The sequence below is a fragment of the Necator americanus genome, chromosome IV (genome assembly GCF_031761385.1).
Source record: "Necator americanus strain Aroian chromosome IV, whole genome shotgun sequence".
NCBI classification, from domain to species: Eukaryota; Metazoa; Nematoda; class Chromadorea; order Rhabditida; family Ancylostomatidae; genus Necator; species Necator americanus.
Genome location: NC_087374.1, coordinates 31,810,675 through 31,837,123, shown reverse-complemented (window position 1 = coordinate 31,837,123; position 26,449 = coordinate 31,810,675). Strand labels below are relative to the sequence as shown.

General features: G+C 40.3%; 2 protein-coding genes across 6 annotated transcripts; both read right to left on the bottom strand.

The window, feature by feature from the left end:
* Positions 1 to 106: 106 nt before the first annotated feature.
* On the bottom strand, positions 107 to 5,632 carry RB195_003399 (uncharacterized protein; the record flags this gene model as incomplete). 2 transcript variants are annotated; one of them, XM_064201039.1, is made up of 10 exons in its annotated part: positions 107 to 227; positions 768 to 883; positions 1,140 to 1,275; positions 2,125 to 2,296; positions 2,659 to 2,847; positions 3,339 to 3,522; positions 3,592 to 3,643; positions 4,792 to 4,888; positions 5,215 to 5,402; positions 5,463 to 5,632. In XM_064201039.1, 10 exons carry the CDS (start codon positions 5,630 to 5,632, stop codon positions 107 to 109), a joined length of 1,425 nt encoding a protein of 474 aa, XP_064056920.1. The 2 variants fall into 2 exon arrangements, with proteins under 2 accessions (XP_064056920.1, XP_064056921.1); XM_064201040.1 differs by having other exon boundaries at positions 5,281 to 5,402; positions 5,463 to 5,548.
* A 2,669-nt stretch (positions 5,633 to 8,301) lies between these two features.
* On the bottom strand, positions 8,302 to 25,920 carry RB195_003398 (uncharacterized protein; the record flags this gene model as incomplete). Of its 4 annotated transcripts, none has more annotated exons than XM_064201037.1 (18): positions 8,302 to 8,425; positions 8,483 to 8,606; positions 8,716 to 8,810; positions 9,849 to 9,952; positions 10,858 to 10,954; positions 11,335 to 11,516; positions 12,063 to 12,224; positions 12,346 to 12,498; positions 12,578 to 12,700; positions 12,767 to 13,039; positions 13,256 to 13,375; positions 13,486 to 13,605; positions 15,052 to 15,286; positions 15,346 to 15,464; positions 15,528 to 15,721; positions 17,725 to 17,952; positions 25,404 to 25,585; positions 25,793 to 25,920. In XM_064201037.1, the coding sequence occupies 18 exons, from the start codon at positions 25,918 to 25,920 to the stop codon at positions 8,302 to 8,304; spliced, it is 2,763 nt and encodes a 920-aa protein (XP_064056916.1). The 4 variants fall into 4 exon arrangements, with proteins under 4 accessions (XP_064056916.1, XP_064056917.1, XP_064056919.1 ...); XM_064201038.1 differs by having other exon boundaries at positions 12,578 to 12,694; XM_064201035.1 differs by lacking the exons at positions 8,302 to 8,425; positions 8,483 to 8,606; positions 8,716 to 8,810; ... (1 more) ...; positions 10,858 to 10,954; positions 25,793 to 25,920 and having other exon boundaries at positions 11,313 to 11,516; positions 25,404 to 25,449.
* Positions 25,921 to 26,449: the final 529 nt, after the last annotated feature.

Genomic DNA, 26,449 nt, shown 5'->3' with positions numbered 1-26,449 from the left:
AAATAAACAAACATATGTCACATGTTCTTCACATGTTCGTCACACGTTAATAAATTCGAAAACATAGTATAGAGGATTCTATCTTTACTAAAAATCAATAAGCATATTAAGTGTTGACGGCGGTACGGTCGCCAGAAAATCTTCGATCAGCCTCGATATCAGTAGATGCCAGCGTTTCTTTGGTCTCCGTTGCTGCAACCCGATGTTTGCGATTATTTGCCGTTTTTCTGGAAATTGGAAAGTTAAGAGGGAAAAAGTAGTGCAAAAAAAATAAAGCGGTGATTTTTTTTTGTTCAGATTTCATAAACTATGACTTTTTGCAGAACTACTCAGATTGTTGCGGTGATATAACGATCTTAGCTGGCGGAAACCTGTATCCAACTCATCCGTATTCATTCATTCGAATTTCGAATACTCGAACGATAAATAGATAGACAAGTGCATTCCTATCCTCTTATCATAAAAAAAACCCGCTTAATGTTGAACATATTCAGTATCGCATTCGCTACAGTGGTCATCTCAACATCAGTAACTCTTGTGCGAGAATTGTTCCTCACCTCACAGAACGTTGTGCGTTTTTCATCGTTTACAACAATTTACTATTTTTCGAAACTGGACACAGATCCAACCCATAATCATGATTTTACAAACTGACTTGATGGGACCCGAAAACCCGAGAGGAGCAGTTCTCGCCAACGTTCTGCACGTTGCGCAATTTGAAGTATTAATTGTCATTCGAGTATTCTCGCGTAATTCATAGTTCATACCTTGCCACTACGGCGAAAGTGGTGGCTCCAACAGCTAGTCCTACGGCCAGTACTATTGTCCAGGACGTGATTCCCATGACAGGTGTCAGAAATAGTACGATACAGGAAGAAACACACTGGAAGAAGCGATCTTTACTTTTCAGCACTCCAATGCGCACAAAATTCTGCTGACACGCCTTTCTGGCGGGCGGAGCCTACCCACGAATCCAAAAAAAAAATCGCAAAAGCGCAAAAATTTCTTCGCAAAAGAATTCATTGATAAATACACCAACCATGGTAAAGTCAGGGCATTTCAAAGATCAGTGCACATAGACAACAGAACCGCCACAGTACTACTAGTAAAAATAGTCTAATTGGGCCCGATGATCTAACCTGATACACTCGACTCAATGAGAACACCTGCATCCGAAAATCCGGAGCTGCAACCTGACAGATCACAGCACGACCCGTTGTGATAGTGAAGTCGCCAAGACCAAGCAGAAAACCAATAATGATCACCACGAAGCGACTAAAAATACACCGCACGAAATGTGGACGAGTTTCTCGTTGCCGCTTTCTTCTGCTTATTATTAAGTGAATATTTCAAGTACATTTAAGAACAATAATTGATATTTGCTACGAAACAGCTTTTGGATTTGATTATGCTGGGAGGGTTGGAAAAAATTTAAAGACACCACATAACGAAACTGGTGATTGGAATCTCCACAGAAAAAAGTGCTTAGGAGCGTCCTGAAGGACTCCGTGGGAACGGCATTTTTGCACGTTTTTTCCTACGAGGCAGCTTATAACAAACCATCCATATACACGACTTCTAGCAACCGAACGACAATTAGTGAGCTTTCTCAGAGGTCTATTGAAATAAAACTAGAGAACAGGCAGTGAGGAAACACCGGCGAGTATACAAACGTTGCGTAAGACGCTCTTCGTAGGAAAAAACGCACCAAAAAGCGCTTCCCACGCCGTTTTTCTCAACGATTAGGGAAACTTGAGCTCGAACACGCTCGTACTCATGATCTGTACCGATAACCCTATCTTTTCCTCGGAAGATCGCAACGTCGTCAATTTTGTGGGGTGCTGTCTTCAAGTGGTTATCTTCGCTGCTTTTTTTTCCAATGGGAAATTTTTAACATATGATTGCTGGGTATGAGTAGCAGCAAAGTTTTAATGTCCACTCCAGACCAGTCACATTCATACTTCTTAATAATACTGATCTTACAGAGATTTCAAAAAACCTCCAACGTAAACCACGATTTGAAGAGCTTTTGTTTCATAGAATCGCGAAATGAAGAAGTGAAGTTATCAGATTTTCCTGGCTTTTACTAAACAGAAGAAAAAAACAACTAAGATCCTGAATCACCTGGGTCTAATCAGCATCGCAGCGGCTGCTGTCGGTTCGATGGTGGACATTTCAGGAGCAGAGAGTTGAACAAGAATTAGCATCGAGCATATGAAAACGAAGTGAGTGGTGATGGTGACCACAAGGCCCCAGTGTTGGCATTTTTTGATCAGTCGCCTAAGGAAAATCCCTCCTGGAAAAGAGAAAGGTAGACGACATCATATTTTTACATATGGTATGGCAATATGTACATGACAGATAAAGTAAGTCCTGACACGACTCATCTAATAATCTTCTAGAATCTCTCAGACATGCCACTTTAGCATTAGTATTATTACCCGTACCGTTATGATTCGGCCTTACCATAAATTTAGGATGAAAAAAGAGTTCATAAAGAAATTATGTGATTCAGTAATGATCTAAGAGTCAATGGTAGAATTTACGTTAGCAATGAATTTTCCAAAATGTTTACTTTTCAGAAAAACCTTGCGAGAGCAACGAGGGAAATTCTGCAATTGCGTACAGACGTTACTCGAAAACAACTGAATAACTTACCAAAAATCTCAGCTGCTCCAATACTCATACTGTAGATAGGAATTATGTATGCGTCATCAGAGAAGGAAGCGGTGAACGAAAGTGTTGTTGGATACACACCCATAAGGAACGAGGTTATGAGACCCATATAGGCGAAAAAAGGCGTCAACAGCAACACGTTCGTGTCGAGAACAGCAAATTTGAATTGTTCTGAAAAATTTTGGTCGAAAAAAATGAAGAATTCTACAGTTACTGAAATTCAAAGCAAGAAAAAAAAACATAAGTTGAAAGATAAACTTAATAGAATTCAGTAAATTAAATTAATAAAATAATTAAATCCAGAAAAAAAAACTGAAATATGGCCAAAACAGAGATTTTCTACTATAAATGCATCATTTTCTAGCACGTAAATCAATTTCTCTCTAACTCTTCTCTAAAATAAATTAAGTTAACCAAACTTCGTTAAAAAATACATCACCAGCTATACTAAGCTGTAAAAACTCGACATTACAAGCGACAAAACATCGCTATGTATTCGAAGCCAGTTTTGAATAGGATTTAAGCATCGAAATCTGCAATTAAAACTGCTTTTGTCGCTAAATTAATATAAATTGTCGTAATTTCTTAAGATTTCCTTGAGAAGCAACTCTATAACGAATTTATCTTTTAAAAAATAAAAAAAAATGAGAATTTCAACTTACTTATGTGATCTTTTAAACCATATTTAACATTTTTAGTGTTCGATGATATGCTATCGAATTGTTTCGTTGGTAGACAGGTAAAAATCAACACAGAAACTACATTCAATCCAAAAAAACTTCCATAGATCCAGAAAATTTGCGTGTCCGAGAACGTTAACGACGTCTCGTGACTAGATGATGTGCCCTGAATCAGGGTTGGATTAGACATCTTAAAGATGTCAGTACCTGGACTTGAAAGATATGTACGATGTACCGGCACGATAATATAGTAGATCATGGCTAATGCAGCACCACCGACGAACATACTAAATGAAGTATAAAATGATATTAAACATAAATAATAAACAAAATATGGCGAGTGGAGGAACAAAACCGGGATTCAGTAATCTTCGGAATCCCGTGCGTAAAACTTTACTTGAATTTGTTATTATTGTATTACTGCTTGTTTTATCCCCGTATCTGAATTATCTGGTTTTTTTAATTTTTTAAATTTATAATGCTAACGATACTATTGTTTGGGTCCCATTAACTTAACCTGCACACCGGTGGGCTCCATTCACAAAATCTCATCCATTTCGATACTCTTCAAAAATACTACTGAAGTAATATTTCCCCAGAAAAAAAAACGCATGATTTTCCCTTCTGATTGATTTTTCTGCTATTTTACTCGATTATTTCATCTTATTTATATTATTTTATTCCTTTATTTATCATTACTTTACTCGAAAACTGAAAAAATTGCAAAATTGATGAGGTGTCGCTTTAGCTGGGCTTAAAAGCTATTGAAAGAAAGGAATAATCGACGATATGTAGGAGCTAACTTCATCTCCCTGAGACTAAAAAGAACATCACTTTGAAATTTCTTAAAACTTCCCAAAAAAACAAGAAAAACTCCTGCTTCACGTGAAAATTTTACGTGCGTTTATTTTGTGTGGTTGGTCAACGGTAAAGTGGCGACGAGGGTTCAGCTACTTCGATACGGTAACGTTCTGGATTCTGGGATGATCTCCAAGACAATTTGCAGTTGGTCCCGAAACGATTGATTAGCCTCATCCACTCTATCCATTCTCAAAATCTAAGAGGGAAAGAAAAATCTTCTCAGATCTTACGCGGCTGCTTCTACCTTTCTCCTCTAGTGGACAAACGCTTTTTTTGAATTTATTAATTGTAATTAATTGGTATTTAATTTACAAAATTTTTTAAAATTCATTTGGACATATTCTGATGTCAAGGAAGGCCAGAGAACTATTCAAGTGTGGTTCGGGCGGATATCATTTCCAGATGATATGAACAAAGGCTCAATTTTACTTCCTTTTTTTGCTATTTTCAAAAATATCTCTATGAAGAAGAAATCATTTTCCTACGAACAACAAGCACTTTTTTCCTACTTCAAAATTTTTATCGCTTGTCCCAAGGATACTTGGAAATATGGAGATTATCACCGTCTACTCACCTGCTATGACCAACAGCTGTTTCAATACCCGTATTAGATTCGATAGTTCGTGGCGAGGAATGTTCGGAAAGATATGAACCTTCTCCGTTGTTGTAGACTAAAAACAGATCTCAATTTGACTCAGCCGTAGTACTGTAATAAGATTAGCGACGGAGCACTTTCACCGCCTTGTCGCCTTCGGGTATACTCGGGGTCGAAACGCATGAAGCTCGGTGCAGTTTTGCGTAAGCAGGTGCGCTCGATGCGGCGCGGTAAAGCGTGGCGGTCACCATTGACGCAGAACCCGTCACGAATTGCGGCGATGTGAGTGGTACTGGCGAAGGTCCCATCTCAATCCGCAACTACAAGGAGCTTCAGGTCGTTTTGACTCCATTACAACATACCAGAGGGCGGGTTTGATTCCATTGTAAACGGAAAACCTACAAGAATATCCAATTCCCATTAATACTTGCGACAAATAAAAATAGAAACTGGTCACATGAATAAAACCCAAATAATACACTGCAAATAAAGCGCTAGCTATAATGAGAAGCCATTTTGAAGTGATATAATTCTGGACAGAAGGCGTAATTAGTGAGGAAACCGCAAAAGCCGAATAATGCAGGGCTTGTCTGGAAAATTTCAGCCTACTTCGGATCATCAATATGATTAGAAATCAATATTGTACTCACCCGTAATAGCCGGCAAACTCGTAAATCTTTTCTGGATGCCTTTTACTCAATGTATGTATCACTGATTCGGCTATGAAAGCTTGCATAATGTAACCTAGATACATAAATAGGGTCCCAGCACCCAGTAGATACACTGATAACAGTTCATGTCGTCTTGGTGTGAGCTGCATCTCCGGATGAGAAAAGATCACGTTGTGTGAAGATCTGTGGATTGTAAATCGATGACATACAGGGTATTTAGAAAAAAAATTTAGCTCATCTGTTCAATTAATGATGAGAGTAAGTCGTAGATCCTTTTAAAGGCCAAGAACAATTGAAAGTACGCATAAAGTGCTATTTCATCATAAAAAGATCATTATTTAATCGTTCGCCGCCAAACGGAGGCGGAAACTATGGAATCCTGAGATAGATTAGGTTGGGTAAAAAAAATTTGAGTAAAACAGGAACGTCCTGACGCCGCCGACGAAGAGACACTGAGATGTTATTCGAAAAGAAGGCGTTCTACACTGAGATAGGTGTAATAGGACTTACTTTCATCCAAAGAATGCACTTCTTCACTGACCTGGCCTACAGTGGCGGAGAATCGGCGGAGAAGTGATAAAAAGTAGCATGAAGCCGGGCTAAGTGTGAATACTATTGAATTAAGAAAATTTCCCTGAAAAAACTCAAACTCCGCAAGAAAATGCAGTAAAAAGGGTTTTTTTTCGGAATTTTCCCGAAGCTTTATGTCACCGAGGAAATCTAGGGATGAATTAGGCAATGGATGTATATGTAGAGAGAAAGAGAAGACGAAGAGGAAGATGATGATGATGATGATGATGACGATGATGATGATGATGATGAAGAAGAAGAAAGAAGAGGAATATAAATAAATGGTCTTTCTTACAGTACGATCGATGGAGGCACTATGGATGAGCCGAAAATTGTCCACAAAACACCTGCATTAGCTGGATAATCTAAAACTGATCCGCTTGTTCGTACTAATTTTATTCATATTTTATAATTCATTTTTTTAAAATTTCCATTATATTAATAAATCTACAAACAATATCGGGATCTCTTTAAAACCAAGACACATCTCATTTTTTGTGCTATTATTATGGAAACCCAATTTGAAACAAATCGTCTTCTATTTCGACTCCGTTCAAGAATTCTTTTGAAACTGTACCTACATTGCTTCACTTTTTTTGACATTTTTCTGGATATATGAAATAAAGGATTCTCCATTTTTGTTCTTCCATCGAGACCCAAGGTCTGAGCTCTCCTTTATTTTTATTTTTTTACTTTTTTGCTCTATTTCCTTCTTTTTTCTCCCTCAGGGTTTATGTGATCTAATTCCTTTCCTTGTTATCCTATAAGTAGTTTGAGATGATACATTAGGATCATTATACATTAGGGTGATCCTTAAATGAATGAATATAAAATTCAGGAAGTCCCCGCAGCGAAGCGGACACAATGTTGCACCACGTTGACGTGTTTGCGCAACTCAGCCATGCATGTCCTCCAACCGTGACTTATCGTTGTCGTATCGCAAATAAATGATGTTAAATTTAGCCACTAATCTTATCGTTTTTACGTTTACGTTCACAATTTCAGATAAAAAGGTGATTTATTCACTGAAAACTCCACGTTTACAACAGTTAAAAAAAGCCCTTAGAGAAATTGTATAAGATGATTTATATCTCACAAGGACTGAACTCATTAATTATTATTTGAAAAAAAACAAACATAAATAATATGACGAGTGCAGCTTACCGGCACTACTAGTAAGAAAAACTTCAGATTTTCTAAAATTTACTCCAGCAGGTCGGCTAACCTACAAGAAGTACATGGTGATACGCGCAACATATGTCATCCAGATGTTATGTACAGAACTCCCTGGCTAATTTTGTCTGATATGACCCACTATGGTGGCGTTTATACTTGGTCGCCCACCGCCCAAATTCGCACGCAATATCTCCAACTTTGTCCACAATTTTACGAGCATGTTTGAACAATAAACAACGAATAACTCAAACTTATTAAACCGAGGAAGATTAGCAGCGAGAATATAGTCCGTGTCTCATATCTCTCTCCCTCTCTTAAACAATTTGTTGGAAATCGACCCAAAATTTCTTTTTGAGTCGGCTTCAAACAAAAGGAGCACGTGATGAGAATTCATGTCACATCCCAACTTATTTCTTTTTACAATCAGTCAATAGTGATCATTTGTGTTAAGAACCTGAGCAGCTCCACTGAAGTCCTCAAAAGAATATCTCGTCAAACCGTTGCATGACAAGGGAAGTCTACGAGGTGAGCCAGTTTCTATCCAATTACCGCTACTTCTGACCGGTCCGACCGAACTCTGTTTTGTTCCAACAAATGATTCATGTTATTCCTGTACCTTCATTATGGTGAATCCATTAGATGAAACAACATGAAAATAGCCAATAAAACCTAACCTCCTTTACGCTTCCAAACCAACATTCTAACTTTTACCCATTCATGCGGATATAACTACTTTTTAGACACCATAAATCTTACCCCATAATTGTAAAATAGTTATGAGAGGTTAACCACCTTAACTCTACACAGTCGGTATTCCGAGACATTGCTTTTCATCCTTTCGAGGGTCAATAAACTGATACGCAGTTTGCCTGGGAGGAGAACCAGACCGGTGATACAGGGCTTTTCTTTCACAAGTCATCTTAGATTCTGAATAGAATTCGAAACCCACTCCACATCCTACACAGGAATGAAAAATTCCAAGCCATCAATCTTGTATGGTTTGAATTTCATGTTGCTTTGTTTTCAATTCATCAATTTGATGATTCCTTCATTCATTGGTTGATGTAAAAACTCAATATTTTGCAACCATGTTCAAGAATCCACTTAGTGACCGGTCCGTTTCCGAATCTTCTTCCTTAAGCAACCTTTCTAATGCTGACCCCCGTCGTTTTCGACTCCGATTTGTTTGTTTTTGTCTGAAGTAAAAGCTGTATGAAGTGAGGATTTTCATACGTAAACGAAGTGAAACTCACAGGCTAGTTATCCTCGGAGAAATTAAAGGCAGCCCCTTCGATTTCCTTAACGGTGTTGATGCAGCACATATACTGTCTTCATCAAACGTTTTTTCAAAAATGCTGGAGGTGTCTGTTACGCTTTCTAAATTAGAAACGTTTATAGGTCAACAGAAAGTTTTTAATGCTAATTGCTAATATCAAAAGTGAATTTTAAAATAATAAAATAAAAAAATTCGCATAGAACAACTCACCTGACTTGGTGGCGACATCTGAGCACGACGGGATTTCGCCACAGTTATAAAGTTGTCGACATCCACAGCAAATACCTCGAAGGTTTTTGATGCCACTTAAAAAACAGCATGTGAAGCACTTATTCGTACGTAACCGATGTTTCATCATTGATTCCCTCGTTTCCCTACACAACAAACTTCAGCGACAAACATTATTAACATGAAAAAAATAAACAATGCCATCCGGTATAGCCATAAGGAGGAAACTGTCTCCTTAAACTCTTAACGGTTTCTTACTATCTCGAAGCAAAACGAATGTGAAAAACTAGACAGAACTGACTCAACATAATACTTGATCATATACTTCTCCACACCTTTCCAATCCCCCCCCCCCCCCCTTGATACTCCAACACCCCAGCAATCCCCTCCACATCCGTTTACACTTGTCCACATATTGCATCTATTGAATCGTTTAAATAAATTAATAAACGTTCCTAACATAGTTAACAATCTCCAACTGCAAAAGTTACTAAACGAATAGGAAAAACGTAGTTCTTCGCCGCAGCAGAACTTTCAACATATATACGGACACGAAAAAATTAGTTTGCACTGGAAAGCTTGCGTATCTGCAGCTCATCGAAACGAACTAACTTGTGGTGCAATTGCATAAACGGTCACGCTCGTATTGGGGCGGTAGGACCTTCACTTAGCTCCGCACTATGACTGGAGTTGGGAAGAGTTCCATCCAGACTGCGACACAGTTGCACCACAAGCAAGCCCATTATGACTTGACTGCTTACTACTGCTAATAGTCGGATAAAAAGGACATGAAGCATGGTGCATTTGCGTTGGTGGTTGCGCACGGAGTGGCACGGTGGAGACAACAGTTTAAATCGAGATGGGACCATCGGGAACTGCAGCAGTGAATGGTGGTAGCAGGGATCCTCATTCGATCCTAACTGCTACGCTACCGCATCGCTTCGAGCGCAACCAGTTACGCAATTGCACCATGTTTCATGTCGTTTTGACTCTACTATACTCGTACTCTGTCTATTTTGCCTTCGGTCTATAAAATAGAGAAAAAGTAGTAAGCGAAGTTTCACTCAGTAGAGAAAAACAAATAATCTGTGAACATAGTAAGAACTTTCACTCACTTATCAGTAGCAATCATCACATCGAAGCAACGCTTGTTCCGTAAATCGAGACCACATACTACGCAACATGCAGGATTGCTGGGACGATCCGCTATGCCAGTTTCCTGCAAATCAGATCATTCGAATGGTTTATGCTGATTTTATCTAATAAATTGTGTTGAAATTGGGTCTCGTGCAGAAAGCAATCATAAGCCTTTCTGACGAACGTAGTGGACTATTCTCGTTTTCAAACGGCAATTACGGGCCAAAACCAGCAGGATTTCCCAGTGATACATTTTTATAGACGAAATCAATATTCAGCGACGCTTATGTCGACTAGTCCTTTTATCTTTTATCCTACTATGAATAAGTGGTACAGCAAATAAAGAATTCTTTCTAAAAAATCACTCACGCCAGCTTCAAAAAATAATCTCAAGAGAAGATACAATAATAGAAATATAAACATTCTATTCTAATTCTAGTTCTTTTCAACCAATTCCCAACTAGCTCTCTAACACCAAAACTGAACTTGTCTTCAAAATGAGCAAGCAAAACCTCTACCACTTCAAAAGACTCGGCGAGTCTGTCATGTTCAGGGCATTTCAACAGAACTTCTTCCTGAGCATTTACATACTTCACAATTTCAAGAGGCAAGAAATTTGTTCAAACTACTACATACACCTGAGATTTGGGATAAACGAACAACCGCGTTAGGATTTCTCATTAAACTCTTATGAGGCATTTCTTTCTAAAGCTTCTATAGCCAGAAGTGATCAAGTGTCATTACAAAACACAAATTTAATTCTACAGAAAATGTCACAACTAGTATCTTCAATTGCTCAGTGAGGGCGAGCGAAGCGAACACCACTGAAAGTCCAACTCCGGCTTTAGCCCAGACCTTAAGACTGGTACAATAACAAATTATCAATTACCTCCAATGCTGAACCCTCATTTCCGAGTTAAATTTCTTAAGCCAAAAATGGTGCTCTCGCAGTTACTGCCAGCAACTCTTCGTCTTTTTTGTACTCACATTCTTGGCCTTGCTGCTCCACGCAGAAGCCAGACACAGCGGTAAATTGTTGTGCACTGCATATTTGGAGGCAGATCTGAGGTACGAACTAGTTTTTCTGGAAGATTTGACGAGAGCACACTCCAATTCTGCGCTAGTAGAGCTGATCTCCATATGAAACACTATCATCAGACCATGTCTCATTACAAAGTCTCAACAAATGCAGCATACAGCGGCTTTTCACGCATCAATTCATGAATATGTGTTTCCAGCAACAAATTTTTATTTCTTCTGGCAACAAATTCAAAGTGAGTAACAGGAAAACAGGAACCACGCAAAAAATCTACGTCTATTGTTAGAAATATTTGATAAAAAAAAACAGAGCAACAGAATAGTAGCCAGAGTGAACGGAAGAGGATGGTTTCAGATAGTAACTTGTCCCTTAAAAGGAACGCTACTAGGTGTGCGCATAATATTCAGTTCATTTTGGCCGCAGACTGCAGCACTGATGACGCTTCTTCAACTTTTGATTTGAACAAATCCATATCCTGCAACATCATAATCAGCTCCGAGTTGTCGATTTCCAGCATCATTCCCGTGATTTTGCCAGCGTCCTTGTGACCAGGGTACAGTCGATCAATGAGAGCGTAGATGCGCTCGCCAAGCAATTGTTTCTGTTCCTGCAAAGAAGCGGGCTATAAGAACATATTTCTAGCATTGGCAACTTTTTCTCCATGCCTACTATATCGTTGTTGAGTTCAAAAAACGTAAAATGAAGCAGCCGTTTCCAATTCCAGAGAACTTCTTGTTTAAGAACATGTCTTCAAAGATGTAGATCTGCCTTCCTTACTAACATATCACGTATTCAAGAGCTATTCAGAGAGGGCAAATCTCTCCATACCGATCATGCACCGCATGTTGTTGCCCCCACTATTACTATGAGAGTTTTGCAGTTCATTCTACCCACCCTCAGAAATGAGATCCACCTAGGTCTCTTCAGAGTAGCTTTTTTTTCAGATTTGTCAAGCATAAAAGCATGATTTTTCAATCTTTCACGTCGTTACATGAAGAAAAAGTTTAAAAGCAGACCACCACAGCCACTAATTACCCTCCTTAATTTGGAATTTTATTACGAAAAACTGGTGATTAATTCACAAAAAGCACTTCCTTTTGAGATATGTTAGGCAAGAACAAATGAAAGTAATTTAGTCGCATTTAAAACAAACCTGAGGGGCGGCTTGAGCGAGCATATGAGAGGTGAGAGGTTCCTGTCCTCCGACGACGATACCTTGAGCAATTGGAGCAGGTCTCTGCTGTTGACTCTGAGGATACTGCTGGAACAGTGGAGCGGCATTTTGCTTCCCTCCCGCTGCCTGAGGTCTTTGTCCCTGAATACAATATCCATGAATAGAGTACAACGACAAAAATAATAAGAAACAATTTCGTAGACTCTATGCATCCGGCCACAAGCTTGACATCTTGCGACATCAAACCCCCAATCCTTCTTACCGGATGCTGGCGTTGGCCAGCACCCTGTGCTTGACCGGCTACGCCACCCGGTACCACTCTCTGCCCTGCCAGACGATTTCCACCCTGCACTGCATTTTGGGTGAACTGTTGTGCCCTCATATCGCTCGCCGTACCTCCTGCACGTCCGCGTCCCTGATATATTTGGAAGTAGACAATAGCTTCGTAACAGTAATCAAAATATTTTAACGAAAAGCAAAGAAAGACCACATACCTGAAACACTGGTCCGCCGGGGACAATGTAAGGGTTCTGACCACCAAAGTTGCTCTGCCAGTTACGTGCGGAGCTTCTCATTGCCGTCCCAGCCATGGCTGCAGGAGCAAAGCCGCGCTGATTCTATGCAATATTACAAAGTCTAATGCGAACGCAAAAACAAAAAAGAGCCAAATGCAAAGATCATACCTGCAAGGTGCTGGACACAAAGTATCCACCTTGGCTTGGAGTATACATGGTGCCGGGAACGTTGTTACTGAGTCTCATGCTTGCTAGTCTCTGCATGTATTGCGAAGCAAGCTGAGCTCGACGATCTTCTTTGCGTTGCGCCAACGCCACATACAACGGCTTTGAGCACACCATTTTCGAGTTCATCTCTGTTACTGCGTTAGTAGCCTCATCCGGCTTCTCGAAACATACGAAACCGAAGCCCTTCGAGCGACCATTTTCATCAGTCATAACCTGCAAAGAGTCTCACAATTTCTTTTCGTTTATTAGTTGTAAAACATAAGGTGTAGCAATCAAATGATAATTCGTCACTTGACACACGCGGAGTGAAACTGTGCACGTTCACTTCGCGCCCCAGCTATCGACCAATTTCTGTACTCAAAAGCAGTTTCTACGTTATTCAATAGAAACTGAAGAAAACGATTAAAAAAAAGTCAATCCGTATTTAACCTTGCAGGATGTTATTTTTCCATACGATTCGAAGTGTTTACGAAGAGCTTCATCATCAACAGTGTCGTCGAGATTCTTCACATAGAGGTTCACACCTTGATAACGCTGCATACGTTCCACCTACAACATCGACAGTAGCATGTGTGTTCAACACATTACAAATAATGACACGTTTTTCTTATACGTAAAAACAACGGAACAAAACTGCGAATTCTTCAGTGAAAGCCAACCTTTTGAAGGTCATATTTGCGTTTCAATTCGGCGCTACGCTCGCTCTTCTTCTGTGCACGGCATACAACCAACTTATGATCGGTACCTTCGATGACGTAATCATTCATTTCTGCTACGGCCTGGAATGCTCTACAGTGAGGTTCGTAGGAGCATATGCGTCAAAGATACAATTACTCTATTGAAATTGGAAACGCAAATGGATTCCGTCGTCTATTCGCGCTTAAACCCACTGACATCGAACTAACATAACTATCATGAGTAAATTCTGCAGCCACAGTACGAAGCATTCACGAACAATTAGAATTTCGCGAGATGAACTTGGCGAAAGTAGGAGCAATGCCAATCTCTAAGTTTCAAACGAAGCTTTCTTCGGATAACACATTTTTGGATTAACTCTCACTTGAGCTTAGCATGGACCTTCTCTCGAACATCCCAATATATATATATATATATATATATATATATATATATATATATATATATATATATGTATATATCCCTAGAGTAGTGTAAACAAGATGACCGTTCTACACAATATCACTATTTTTGCAAAGTCACACTACTACGCACTACCGTACTTGCATGATATCTCAAAAATTTCCAGATTTTACACAGAACTGAGTACAGTTCACGAGTGCAACACCATGCTTTGCGTAGCTACCATTTTTTTCCTTTACAACTTTCCTCATTTCCTATAATACTCGTTCCAAAATCTTATAAAACTTTTGTGGCGGCTTGAAATTTCATTCTGTAATGATTCATGATAAGCCGAGAAAACAACCACAACCACGTCCTTTGGTTCGGACAAATTTCAAGATATCCCCAGTCTCTAAATATTAGAAGTGCAAAATGAATGGACGTTGCATTGTATCCAGCATGAAAAATTTTTGTTTTTGAAAACTATGAAAATATATGCAAAAAGGTTACTACAACTGATGCGATCAGAGAACTAATGGTGATTGTCAGTGACACAACTAAAGAAATTCAAACAAGCTTAACAAAACAAATCCCATATTTCCTTCAGAATTTGTGACAGCAAAAAATTACGGAATGCTACGCAGAGCAACAAAAAATAAAAAAAATAGTGACACGGTATTCAAGCGAAGTCTATCTCAGTTCTTCTGCAAAAGGTTATCAGATCTTCAGGAACTAGGAAGTATCTGATCCCTAGGACCACACATTAATCCATACATTTCCAAGGATTAACAAGGGTTGCACTAGTACGTCCTTCAACAAATCTAGTTTCATTGGCGCATCTTCCCCTCAACGACTTAGCCAGGGAACATGTGATCAATGATCACTGGTTTTTCCAACAAAAAAATTGCCGGTTTTGGGAGAGTCTAAGGAAAGCCTGAACACCGCCGCGGCAGGTTTTTAGTCTTTATTTTACATCAACATAGAACAGGCACTTAGCATCCCGTCATAGGAAAGTTCTCAAATTCAACAAACAAGTTCTATCTAGCTGTGAAATTTTTTCTTTTCGCACTTTACACCATGTTAGATGAGAGAGCTAGCTATCTTGCATAACATCCAACACGACAACTAATCAAAACCAGCAAATTCACCTTTTCGGCCATCTCCGGCTGCTCATAAGCGACGAATCCGAAACCTTTCGACTTGCCCTCAGCATCGGTCATAACCGCACAACTAGTGATATTACCAAAGGGTTCGAATAGCTTCTGAAGCGCCTCCTTATCCAGCGCATCGCCGAAGTTTTTTATAAATACGTTTGTAAATTTTTTTGTGGACTCGCCCATCTCGCGCATTCGCTGACTTCTCGGTTGGAACTTCCCTACGAATCTGAAGAGAAGATGCTGATCCGCGATAAGTAAAATTTATGAAGAACTTCGAAAACTCACACTTTCTTCCCGGCAAGAAGCATACCATTTACTTTATTAATCGCACTCTGTGCTGCTTCTTCCGTCTCAAAGTGCACAAACCCGTAGCCTTTGCTGTTGCCTTCTTCATCCACGGCAACCTAAGTTGTTATAATCCTTACCAATGCAACACAAAAAGAACCGATCAAGCATTTAAACACTACCTTGCACGATAGTATATTCCCGAAGAGCGAAAATGTGTCGTAGATGGATTTATTGTCAATGACTTTGTCCAAATTTTTGATAAAAATATTGCCCGTGCCTGATCTTCTTACGGCAGGGTCTCGCTGTGACCACATGATCCGCATCGGCCTGCCATGTAGGATGTCGAAATTCATCGTGTCGAGAGCGCGTTCCGCTGCAAAAATCAATGGCAAAAAGGAATGTAATCTGCATGGATTATTCAGTTTAATTGGCATAGTTTCACAGTTTCGTTGGGAAAACCTAGGAAGGTGGAGATGACAAAAAAAAACATATGTAGACTATTTCGAACCGAATTTCTTTTCTCAGAGAGATTGAATGTGCACTCTGAGTCAGATAAAGTAAATAATTTTCAACATTTTTTTTTGCGCATTATATAGAAATACAATGCAGCTGCGCGATTCGTAATTTCGCTCCAAAATTTATTCAAAATCTTATCTTTATGGGACTACATCTTCACTGAATTCTTCTACTGAATGTTCCATGTCCGTAAAAAAAATCCATGTGTATTAATGTACCACCCAACTAACAGGTCTAGCCTCACCAACAAATGTTTCACGTAAAGAGTTGCAAAATCTGGTCTCTCGTTTAGACTCCAGAACTTTCTCAGACTTCAGATATTGGTGGACTGGTGCAAATTCAGCTTTGCAGCTGAGTTAGACTGAGACATGGATCTCGAAATGAAAGTTATTGCATTTGCTGAGAACGAGAAGTGTTGTCCTTGTCTCAGGTTATTTCATCTGAGATCAAAGTTGAATAAAAGGAGATTTCTCAATGACGAAAAACTTTGGTCAAAGCAAAATTGTATTGAACAGAACGTCGGATGGAAAATGAAACCAAACGACATAAGGACACAATGCCAAAGGGCCAAAAAAAAATTGGTGCAACCATATGAGTACCACTTTTTTTTTAAAATCACACGATATGAATATGCAATAAAAATTTTCGAAACAGATTTGATACATTGTTCATTTGTGGTCAAACACGAGTATCTAGATCGAATTCTAAAATTCCATGCAAATTTGAAAGCAAATGAAGTACTGCATTCATTTTCAGAACTAACCAGGTGAGTACTTCGCATTTTTATGTAAATTACTACGAGGTGACATATTACATTGTGTTACATACGATTATGTTACAACAATGAACCTACGTTAAAAAGTAGAGCCACGCTTAAAACAGTTAAATTTCTTCAAATACTACGGATATATGGAGGCAATATAAGAAGTGGAATTAAGTGCAAGTAGCAATAAAGATTAGCAATGACAAATACTTATAGAGAACTATCCACTTAACTTTTCTGCGATGAAATCTTCTAATAACAATTCTTCTTCACAAAATGCATGCTCATACAAAGAGAATTAAGTCACTTTCTAACCCAGGCGCGATATATGTTACAACTCTGATCTATCGAGCGGCTGTGCAACAGAAAAAGGTACGTTTCAACAACGCACGAAAATACTAGGAAGTCCTCTTAAGCGTAAGTGCTGCTGCTAAGCCAATAAGCTATAGCCAAAGATCAATTCCGTACCAGACATTTTAGATGGAAGCGTGCGTTGTGCACATTGAATGTTTGATTATTCAGTGCTTATAAATCTTGTAACGATATATCAAGTGCACATGACAGCATAAACCATAACGCACACGTTGTTGGCCTGACTGATTCAATGGCAGTTGAGTAAACGAGCAAAGTTACGATAAGCAGTATATGACCAAGTTCCTCAAGAAGTTCTTCACAACCCTTCCAACAAAAAACTGGTATCGCGTAAAATGTAGTTGGGGGTGGCCACTCAGTGGCGCCTTTTTTCTGGGAGCAAATAACCACATCAGTCGCAGCCCTAAGACCTAAGCATAAGTATTAGTTTCTTAGAGGATCTATGGCATGTAAGCTAAAGTTACTCAGAGAAAAAAGTAAGACAGAGCGTCCAGAAAAAAGGCCACAGAGTGCCCTCCCCCTCCAAACTACATTTTCCCCCGGCATCTTTTTACTAGTGGATGCACAAAGATTTTGTTAGTGCTGAAAATTCCCTTCATATCAGGTGTGAGTTAATATTCACATCATTTCAAAGTCCTAAATCTAAGCTTTTTAAGTTTTAGCAATATGATAGCAAAAAGTAATATAGCACATCTTAGACGTAAACAAAAAATGATGAAACGCACCATCAGTTGGTTGTTGGAAGTTCACATACGCGTAGCCGAGTGAGAGACGACTAGCGTTGTCGCGACAAACGCGAATACTCAGGACTGATCCGGCAGTGCTAAATTTCTCGAACAGCATCGATTCTGTGACGTCGGGATGAAGATCACCGACATATAGCGAAGCCATTGAGTATGATGGCGTGCCGGTATTGGCATTTGTGACGGATGCGGCCATGTTGTCTGACCCAACTGCAACAAGAACTATACACAACTTCACATCTAAATTTATAATTTCTCGAATAAAGCATGAGAAAAGGAAGGAGACAAGAGGACAGAAATGGAAATAGCGCATTGTTGCGCAAAACACGAACCAATCACGGATGTGCGGCATTCGCCAGTATGAGGGGAAACTCACGATTTGTTCCTTTTTTCTCGGAATACCCTGACCTTATCACAAAATAATCGGAAAAAAACAGTAGCTGGTATGTAGTATAATTATCGCGGGATGAGAATAGTGCGCAAAGCAACACAAAACCAATCAATCGCTGGTTTCGAAACCGAACGCGAGACTAGAACTAGAACTAGCGAGACACAGACAAACCCTCGTGCCGAAATGATCCATAAATACATCCAAACTCTCCTGGAAGCGCCAAATAACATCCTTAAAAGCAAACGTTAATAACAAAAGGGCACTGGACGTAAAACAAAACCCCGACTATCAGAGTCACATGAACGTCGGTGCCGCGAAAAAAGCGTTGTCCTAAAAGTGTACGCAATTCAGTACTTTGCGGAATTGCGAATGTACAGTATACCGGAATTCGACGGGAACAATGTTGGACCTGGTAGCATCCTGTTTTAAATGAATCGGAAAAGAAAGTGATTATATTTGAAGAAGAGCGGGAATCTGTGTTGAAAATACTGTAGCTACACTTCAAGATGGAGAATTGCTTCAAAAATCCAAAGCACGTGAGTAAATCGAATGAACAAGAAGTGAAGGGATAGTGCATATACCGGCTTGATGGCATATATTTGGTGGTGGAACGAACAGGATGGGTAGATATGAAAGTGCGTGTTCTGCGTGCCCACTTCCGAATTAAGTGTTTAATACATGGCTGATTCCGTCAGCTGCGTAAACTTGCACCACATTTAGCTACAGACTTTCAACTACCAACTACCCCAAAATCGATGCGTAACTATGACGACTTTGTGTGCAAATTGTAACTACGGAACAGTATGTAAACAACATAAAAACAACATCTAGGCTATGGTAAGAACAAAAAAAAAAATCCTATCACTGACTATTCACACACATTCCTACTGCAATAAATCACATCAACTGGATGCGAATATTGGTGGTACTGATCAAGAGGTACAAAATTCTCGTTTCATACAACAAAACCATTTTGTACAGTTATAGAACACGTGCCATTGGAGCGAAATCTGTCAGAACCATACTGAGCTTTGTCTAATAGGGACAGGAATCTGGAATCACAACGTTCATCTCGCATCGGAACAGCGTTTTTCATAGGGACCAGGAAATGTGATTGTATTCGAACTCGTCCGTTCTTGATATTTTCATACATGAACGGAGCATTACTTAGTGTTCTTCTTTAAGGTCCAACAATGATCCAACTAGATTATACTCTTGAAAGAAATTGAATGATCCCAGAATGAATATCCTTCCTACATAATATTTCGACCAATGGTCTTAACCAGGGGAAATCCGAGAAACTTCTTGACCATGGGACCTCTTATGCCTTGAACTAGTGGGCACAATGTACATTCACCCTTTACAACTACATATAACTGCGGTGTGAAATGAACGACATGTTCGAAGAGTTACAACAAAACCAAAAAAAAAAAAACCAAGTCTTCGCGAAAAGCAAAAGAAAAAACGAAGAGCCCGTTATTGTATGCGAAATAGTACGAGAGAGCATCCAGCAGACTATCCGAACTATTTCCAGTATAAACTGAAGCATCCATAAAACATAACAGCATATAAACCACAATTTTAGGCTATATGAAACGCTAAACATCGAGGCGAACCAAACGAAAAGTCCTTAGCACATAAATTCCTCAAAACTGACATGTGCATCTCAATGATACTGTTATTCCAAGAAAAAAAAACTGCGGCGAGGCCACACAACACAACATCAGCACTGGTTAATTCCAACACAGAAAAATAAGAGTATCAAACGTGGTGCGCATAAAATATTTGTCGCACCAGGACCTACGCAATGTACTGATCGGTCGGTCGCGCATAGAAGTTGTTCCCTTTCGACAATCACGATAGGCGGGGTCGCATCCGACGGTGTGACCGGGCCAATTTCACTAATTTAGAATTCCGAGTGGAATATGTACTTGTTTTCAGGTGCGGCTTGTAGCTGATCAATGAACATCCGCACATATATTTACACTATGGAGTACTCGGTGTGAAAGGCTTGACACGACGTCGACAATTAAATGGTCTTTTTTTTTGAGTGAGAGCACCCGTTTTCACCTTCGACGAGCGAAGTCGTTCGATGACACAATTTTCACTATAGTCTCCGTTGTGTATTCACAAATCATAAACACATATTGGCCAAGAAATTTTGCCTCATTTTTTATTAATTCTCGTCTTATTTATTATTAGTAAAATGCAAAATCACCTATCATACCGTACCTTCCTTATGACCAACCGAAAAGAACCCCATTTCCTAATACCAGCGTTTCTTTCACCTTTATGGTTCTAATAGCTGTAAACCTACGATTACGACTGATAACGACTCACGCCTCCTAGCATTCTGTAAATGTCGGAAAAAAACAAGGACATTTGTGATCCCGACGGGAATATTTGAAGTCATGATCTTGACCACAGATCCGGATCAACGTTCAGTGGACAAATGATGCTCACTTTACACCAGATACTTTGTTCTTGTAGAAGGTCAGTAAAAACTTTCCATTTGAAATATTAGGAATTTATGGTTGGACTCTAAAATAAGCGATCATTGTTTACTTCCCATAATCATGCTAGAACTTTCCCGTATTGAGTATTCGCCGCGAGATCAATACATTCCAAAGACGATCCGAGAAAGTGACCTAGATAGATTTCACTGATAGCATAGAATAGGAAACGAATGCACAACAGCTGAATCTAAGCACACTAATCGAATTAGAGAATCAATTAGCATATATCCTTTAGCAGACGGAAAATTTCTATGAGTAAATCTAGGCACACATCCACCGTTTATTTTCAGAATTAACGATGGGACAATAGCGGAAAGCGACAGCAACGATGAGCGAATTGTTCGAGACTGAACGCGAATCGATGCTGCGCCGGATACCGTATAGCCCTTTCTGGACGAATAAGTGGAGTGCAACCAGCAGGAACGAATTGAATCTCGATATCGTCCTCCTAACCTTGCACAACATCATAGATCTCTGTTGAGCGCAATGTTCGAGAAAATTCACATGATCGAACAATTCATCAAGAAGAAAATCCTGCTGCTTTCAATTCATAGCAAATTGATGTGGTCATTTTGACCAACGTATAGACCTAGAATGATCGCTGATCCGTGGCCGGCGAAAACGTATCTGCGCCGATCCTGAACGGCAACGGCGAAACGTTTTCGCATTGATTACCAGTTTAATAGTGGTAGCATGAAGCATACACCTAGACTGACAACTGACTCATGTCTTACGTTCTGATGGAAAAATCCAGAGAAAAAGAACCACGCTGCGGTGGTGCTGAGGTCGAGGAAAGAGCAAGCTGCGTTTTCATTAAATTATTACGCTAACTTGGGACAGTTCTGGTAGAATTTGAAGAAAAAAAAAACAGAGAAAATAATTGGAAAATTAGTGGCTGAGTAGAGTGACATTAGTTTAGCACTTTCCGAAACGCAGATATTTCCTTGAAGATCACCTCACGTATTTTATTCCGAGCAGGACAAGTCCCTTCCAAGAGGTGCACCTTGACATTCTCTCCCCTCCTTTCGCCGAATACACCTCTTCAATCGAAAACTCTCTGAACCCATTAGATTTTCGCGGATTCTGATGAGTTGAACAACTTCTAGGGATCATCCGAAGAATTCCAGGTGGTATTACAAGATTTCCAAAATGATACAAATGTGTCAGTTTCAAGAACGACGACGACACCACAGTAACCCTCTGTTTACCGCTTTAAACGTCAATATCCATATATTCAGGTATGAATTCTTGATAGGTCGTAAAGTGACAATGTTACCTCATATGCGGAGGGAATCCAACCAACACTTCTCACAAAGCGTCCATTCGACCAACTTTAGGTTCCTACGACACCATTTTGACACTCTGTACATTACAACTTGTCTAAATTTTCCAGAAACGTTCTCTGGAGTGTTCTAGATGTGTATGCTGCTTTTTTTTTAAAGAAAAATAAACGACTGAAACGAGTGAAATAAATGAATAACTGAAGTAAGGCACTATAACATGCAGTAAACCTACAGTAATACTCGCAAACACTAAACTGAAGGAAGCTGCAACGTTATTTGTCTAAATATTCAGCTGAACTAACTTTTGGAAAGAACCGGAAACGTTTTGCTGGAAGCTTCCAGCTGTTATACTGGATTACGGTTGAATTTTGAATTTATTACAGCTTCTGAGCGGAAAGCATTCATTCAGGGCGTCAGTTCAGTTCCAATAGGATTCGCTAAATTTTTGGAATATACGTGAGACAGAAATATGATGTCCACGATTCTTCACGTCAACTCAATCGAGTACTGGTCTTGTCAAGAACATCTGATCTCCTTGTCGTGTTCCATCGTATCTTCGTTGGAAGACGCTGAACTTCAGAAAGAAGCACAGAGATCCGGAGACTCTGCTGTACTGGTTTGCCTGGCGTTAATCAATCCGCTCAGGATGCACCACCACGTTAACAATAACTTCAGGGGCCTAATCGATGCACCAAGTCAGTGTTTTTATCTTCTCAGACAAGTCTGGTACCAATTTATCGACCCCGGAAAGCTTAAAGACTTGGTAAGCACTGGGTCGGATTCGAACTTCCGATCGATCATGCTCCAAATATAGCGGAACCTCCTACCGACTACGCTACACCGTCGTTGGTGTAAGTTTAGTTAAAATTACACAAACCGTATTGGATTTCTAGTCACTTTAGTGCGTCAGAGATGGACCTCGATCTGTCATCTTCCATTGTGATGGTTGCCGTGTTTTTTGGCGTGCGTCGCGGTGCCAAAAGTGAGATACGGAAGTTGGACGAATCCATGTGCTGTGAGTCGAGTGTCCGATCGTCAAGTTGATGTCGATACCAAAAAATGAGGAGAACCGGTTCTAAGATATGCCAATGCCACGCAATATAGCCCCAATTGATGAGGAACGTGAAACATTAAAAAAGTTCCCTCGTGTTCGAGTCTAATCCATCCATATCACTACAATAGTACGAAAGAGAATTTACGACTGCTCCTTTTGTGACTTCTATTCTTCCTCCTGTACTACTGTCACTGAATTCATGTTTTTTTTTCGTGTTATTAAGTATACACAAGGTAGAATTGTCGAAAACTGTTCCGTAAGAGTAAGCGTTCATAGTTCCTTTGATGTAGTATGCGCATAGGGTCAAAGCGACATGAAGCACGGTGCTGTCGCGTAAGCGGCTGCGCTCGAAGCGTTGCGGTGGAGCGTAGCGACGATAAGAATCTTCTCTCTGTAGTTCGTGATAGTCCCACTTCGAATCCAACCGCTTTCTTCGCCGCGTCGCCTTGAGCGCAGTCGCTTGCGCGGCTTCATCACGCTTCATGTCGTTTTGGCCCTAGTATACGTTCATTAGCAATGGGACATTGCTCAATATTGCTTGGTGAAACTGTGAAAAAAGAAGGGGAGATCTATGGAACCATGGCGAACTGTAGAGGAGGATGGCGGTAGCGAGGATACGCTACGCTCCAGCCCGCCGCTTCGAGCGCAGCCCCTTACGCAACTATCCGTGCTTCATGTCGTTTTGATCTAACTATATCTGAAAAACTTTTCCAAACTAAAGCGTCGAAGCAATGTCAGTGCTAAATCGAATTTAGAGCTCCGTTTTTTTTCCAAGTGCAGTTATGCACTTTTTTTGTTGGAGAATCACGGCGCATGCGTGCTTAATGGTCAGACACAGCATTCAGTTGCGTGTGCTTATGTTCACCCAGTTGACCGCGACGTGCCCTCTTCCTTTGGTCGGCATCGCTGACGGAGGCGGTCTATAACGATACGCTATAGTATGATGCGCAGGACAATATGCTTAGTGAAGTGGGGGACTGAATGAAAGAAAAATATCATTTATTTTGCGCTGGTGCCTATTCCCACCTGAACAGATACGAATTCTTCTTCAGGAACATCATAATCAAGGACTACGAACACGGCACGGCTTCGCCCTTAGAAAAGAAAAGCGGTACCTAGCAGAAAAAAGCGAGGAAAAGGCTCGTAGGACGATCTACGGTTAGGTCAAAACGACATAAAGCACGGACGGTTGCGTAAGTGGCTGCGCTCGAAGCGGCGCGGTGAAACTTAGCGGTTGGGATCGTGTAAGGATCCTCGCTACCGCCACTCATCTCTGCAGTTCGCCGTGGTCCCACCTCGATTCCAACCGCTCTCTCCGGCGGCTCTTCATTCTGCGGGCAGCCAAGGAAAAGTCCAGCGGCTGCGCTCGAAGCGATGCGGCGGAGCGTAGCGGTAAGAATATAGGAGGACCCTTGCTGACACCATTCCTCGTCGTAGTTCGCGATGGTCCCACCTCGATTCCGATTCCAGCCGCACTCTTCACTGCGCCGCTTCGAGCACAGCTGCTTACGCTACTGCACTGTGTTTCATTCACTATTTTGACCCTACTATACATGTTATCCCAAGAGTGGTCCTGTGAAATGTCTGGATTAGCGATAAGTTATGGTAAACTGGCTAATTTCAAACTTATCTAGAAAGAGAATAAAGAGAAGGTTAATTGGTTTTTTATGATCCTCAAACGATGTATGACCATGCCACCTCCAGAAAACAGGCTTCGGAGATGTCGCCTTCCACGCTACCTCTATCATAGTCGCTTACAAAATCCTACAACATAATTGTAATGTATTTTCTAAGTTAACATGTGTCAGCCGTAGTCACGTATCAAGTACGAGGGTGTCGCTGCGAGCGCGCGCGTTGCTGGCGCAATTATCTGCGGTGGAACTGGCTAATATGGACACGAGACGACGAGATCGCGGTGATACTCGTCGGTTTCCCGTTGTACTCCGCCGTCAATGATGAAAGTAACCAACGTCAACAAGCGCGGATTAGTTCTTGCTAGACATGAACATGGGAGACCTAATCGCGACGATTACAGTTACGAGGTTACGAGAACCTCCCACGGACTGCGAACTATGGCAGTGCACAGATATCCATGTTTTTTTTCTTTTCTGCTTTAAAATTTGACTAGGTTTGACTCTGCGTCAAAACATCGTTATCTAGGGATGATCCTAAAGTTCCTAAAGGCCATTTTCTCGCAATTCATTAGGTTTTACAGCAAATCATGCCAAATTAAGGTCTATTTCTATGTGTTTCTTCTTCATTCAAGGATTTGTCACGGTGATCCTAACCGGTTAACAAGTTCGACACGATTACTCACGTTCGAACACGCTTGACACGTTTTGTATTGTCGCTGTCCGGCGCGACGCGGTTTCTTCTATGGTATCAGACGATGAGTGGAAACAGCGGTAAGAACGTACCATTGGTGGGAATTGGCGATGAGGACGGTAGGGTGCTTTCCTCCATGAACACTAGCAGGTTGATGGACCACTCCGCACCCAACCCCGTGATATGAATGAAAGTCGAATGCTGATCCTTTAAATGAACTGATATGTAAACGGGATCGGACGAGTATCGACATGTTTTACATCCGTTCTGATTGCTGAAGTGAATTCAGGAACATTTCTATTCCAGAAATGCTCTAACTAGTATTTGTTAGTACAAAACAGCATCTTTCTGAGTACCACCTACCAGTAGATCATTGCGCAAAACATGCAAAATCGATAAACCATCTACAGTGATGGATTTCGTCTGAGCTGACACTTTAGTTCTAAGCAAAGACGAACTCTAAATACCGTATTCAGCGCACTAATTGTCACAATAGTCGAATTCGTTGCGGTCAGCATAGTTCTGTCGCCGACCACTGATTCTTAACTGGTCTCCAAGAGTGCGCATACTCGACATTGATCGAACTTGTTCGGACTTGTTGGCGAACATGAATTGACAAACTCACATGTTTTTACTTGTAAAAACATCAGTACTCGTGGGAAATGTCTCTGATCGCACCTTTTTCTCTTTTCTTCCCTTTTTCTCTTTTTACTCTTTCCTTCTCTCTTTCCTCTTCATCCTTTTTTTTCAAATGAATATGGCGTGCATTTGTGAATGTACAGTTTATTAACTCTTTAACTGTTCAGATATAAATGATTTTAAAAAAATGAATTCAGTCTCCCTTACTTATCCTCGCTTATGTTTATCAGGACGACCACAATGCGTATATGATTTGGATAGGGCAGGGGACAAATAGTGTAGAGAAAAAGAGGAAATATGAGAGGTGTCGCGGTCCCTAGGATGAACATAAGTACTGGAATTCATGCTTGCTCTTCAGATTTTCTTCCTGTTTTTTCCTTTCATCCTATAATCCATCATAGTGTGATATGAATCATATATGAAAATGTAGGATATGATCATATATGAATGTTATATCCATTAATCTATCCATAAAAGATAAATTGTTCCAAATCTCATG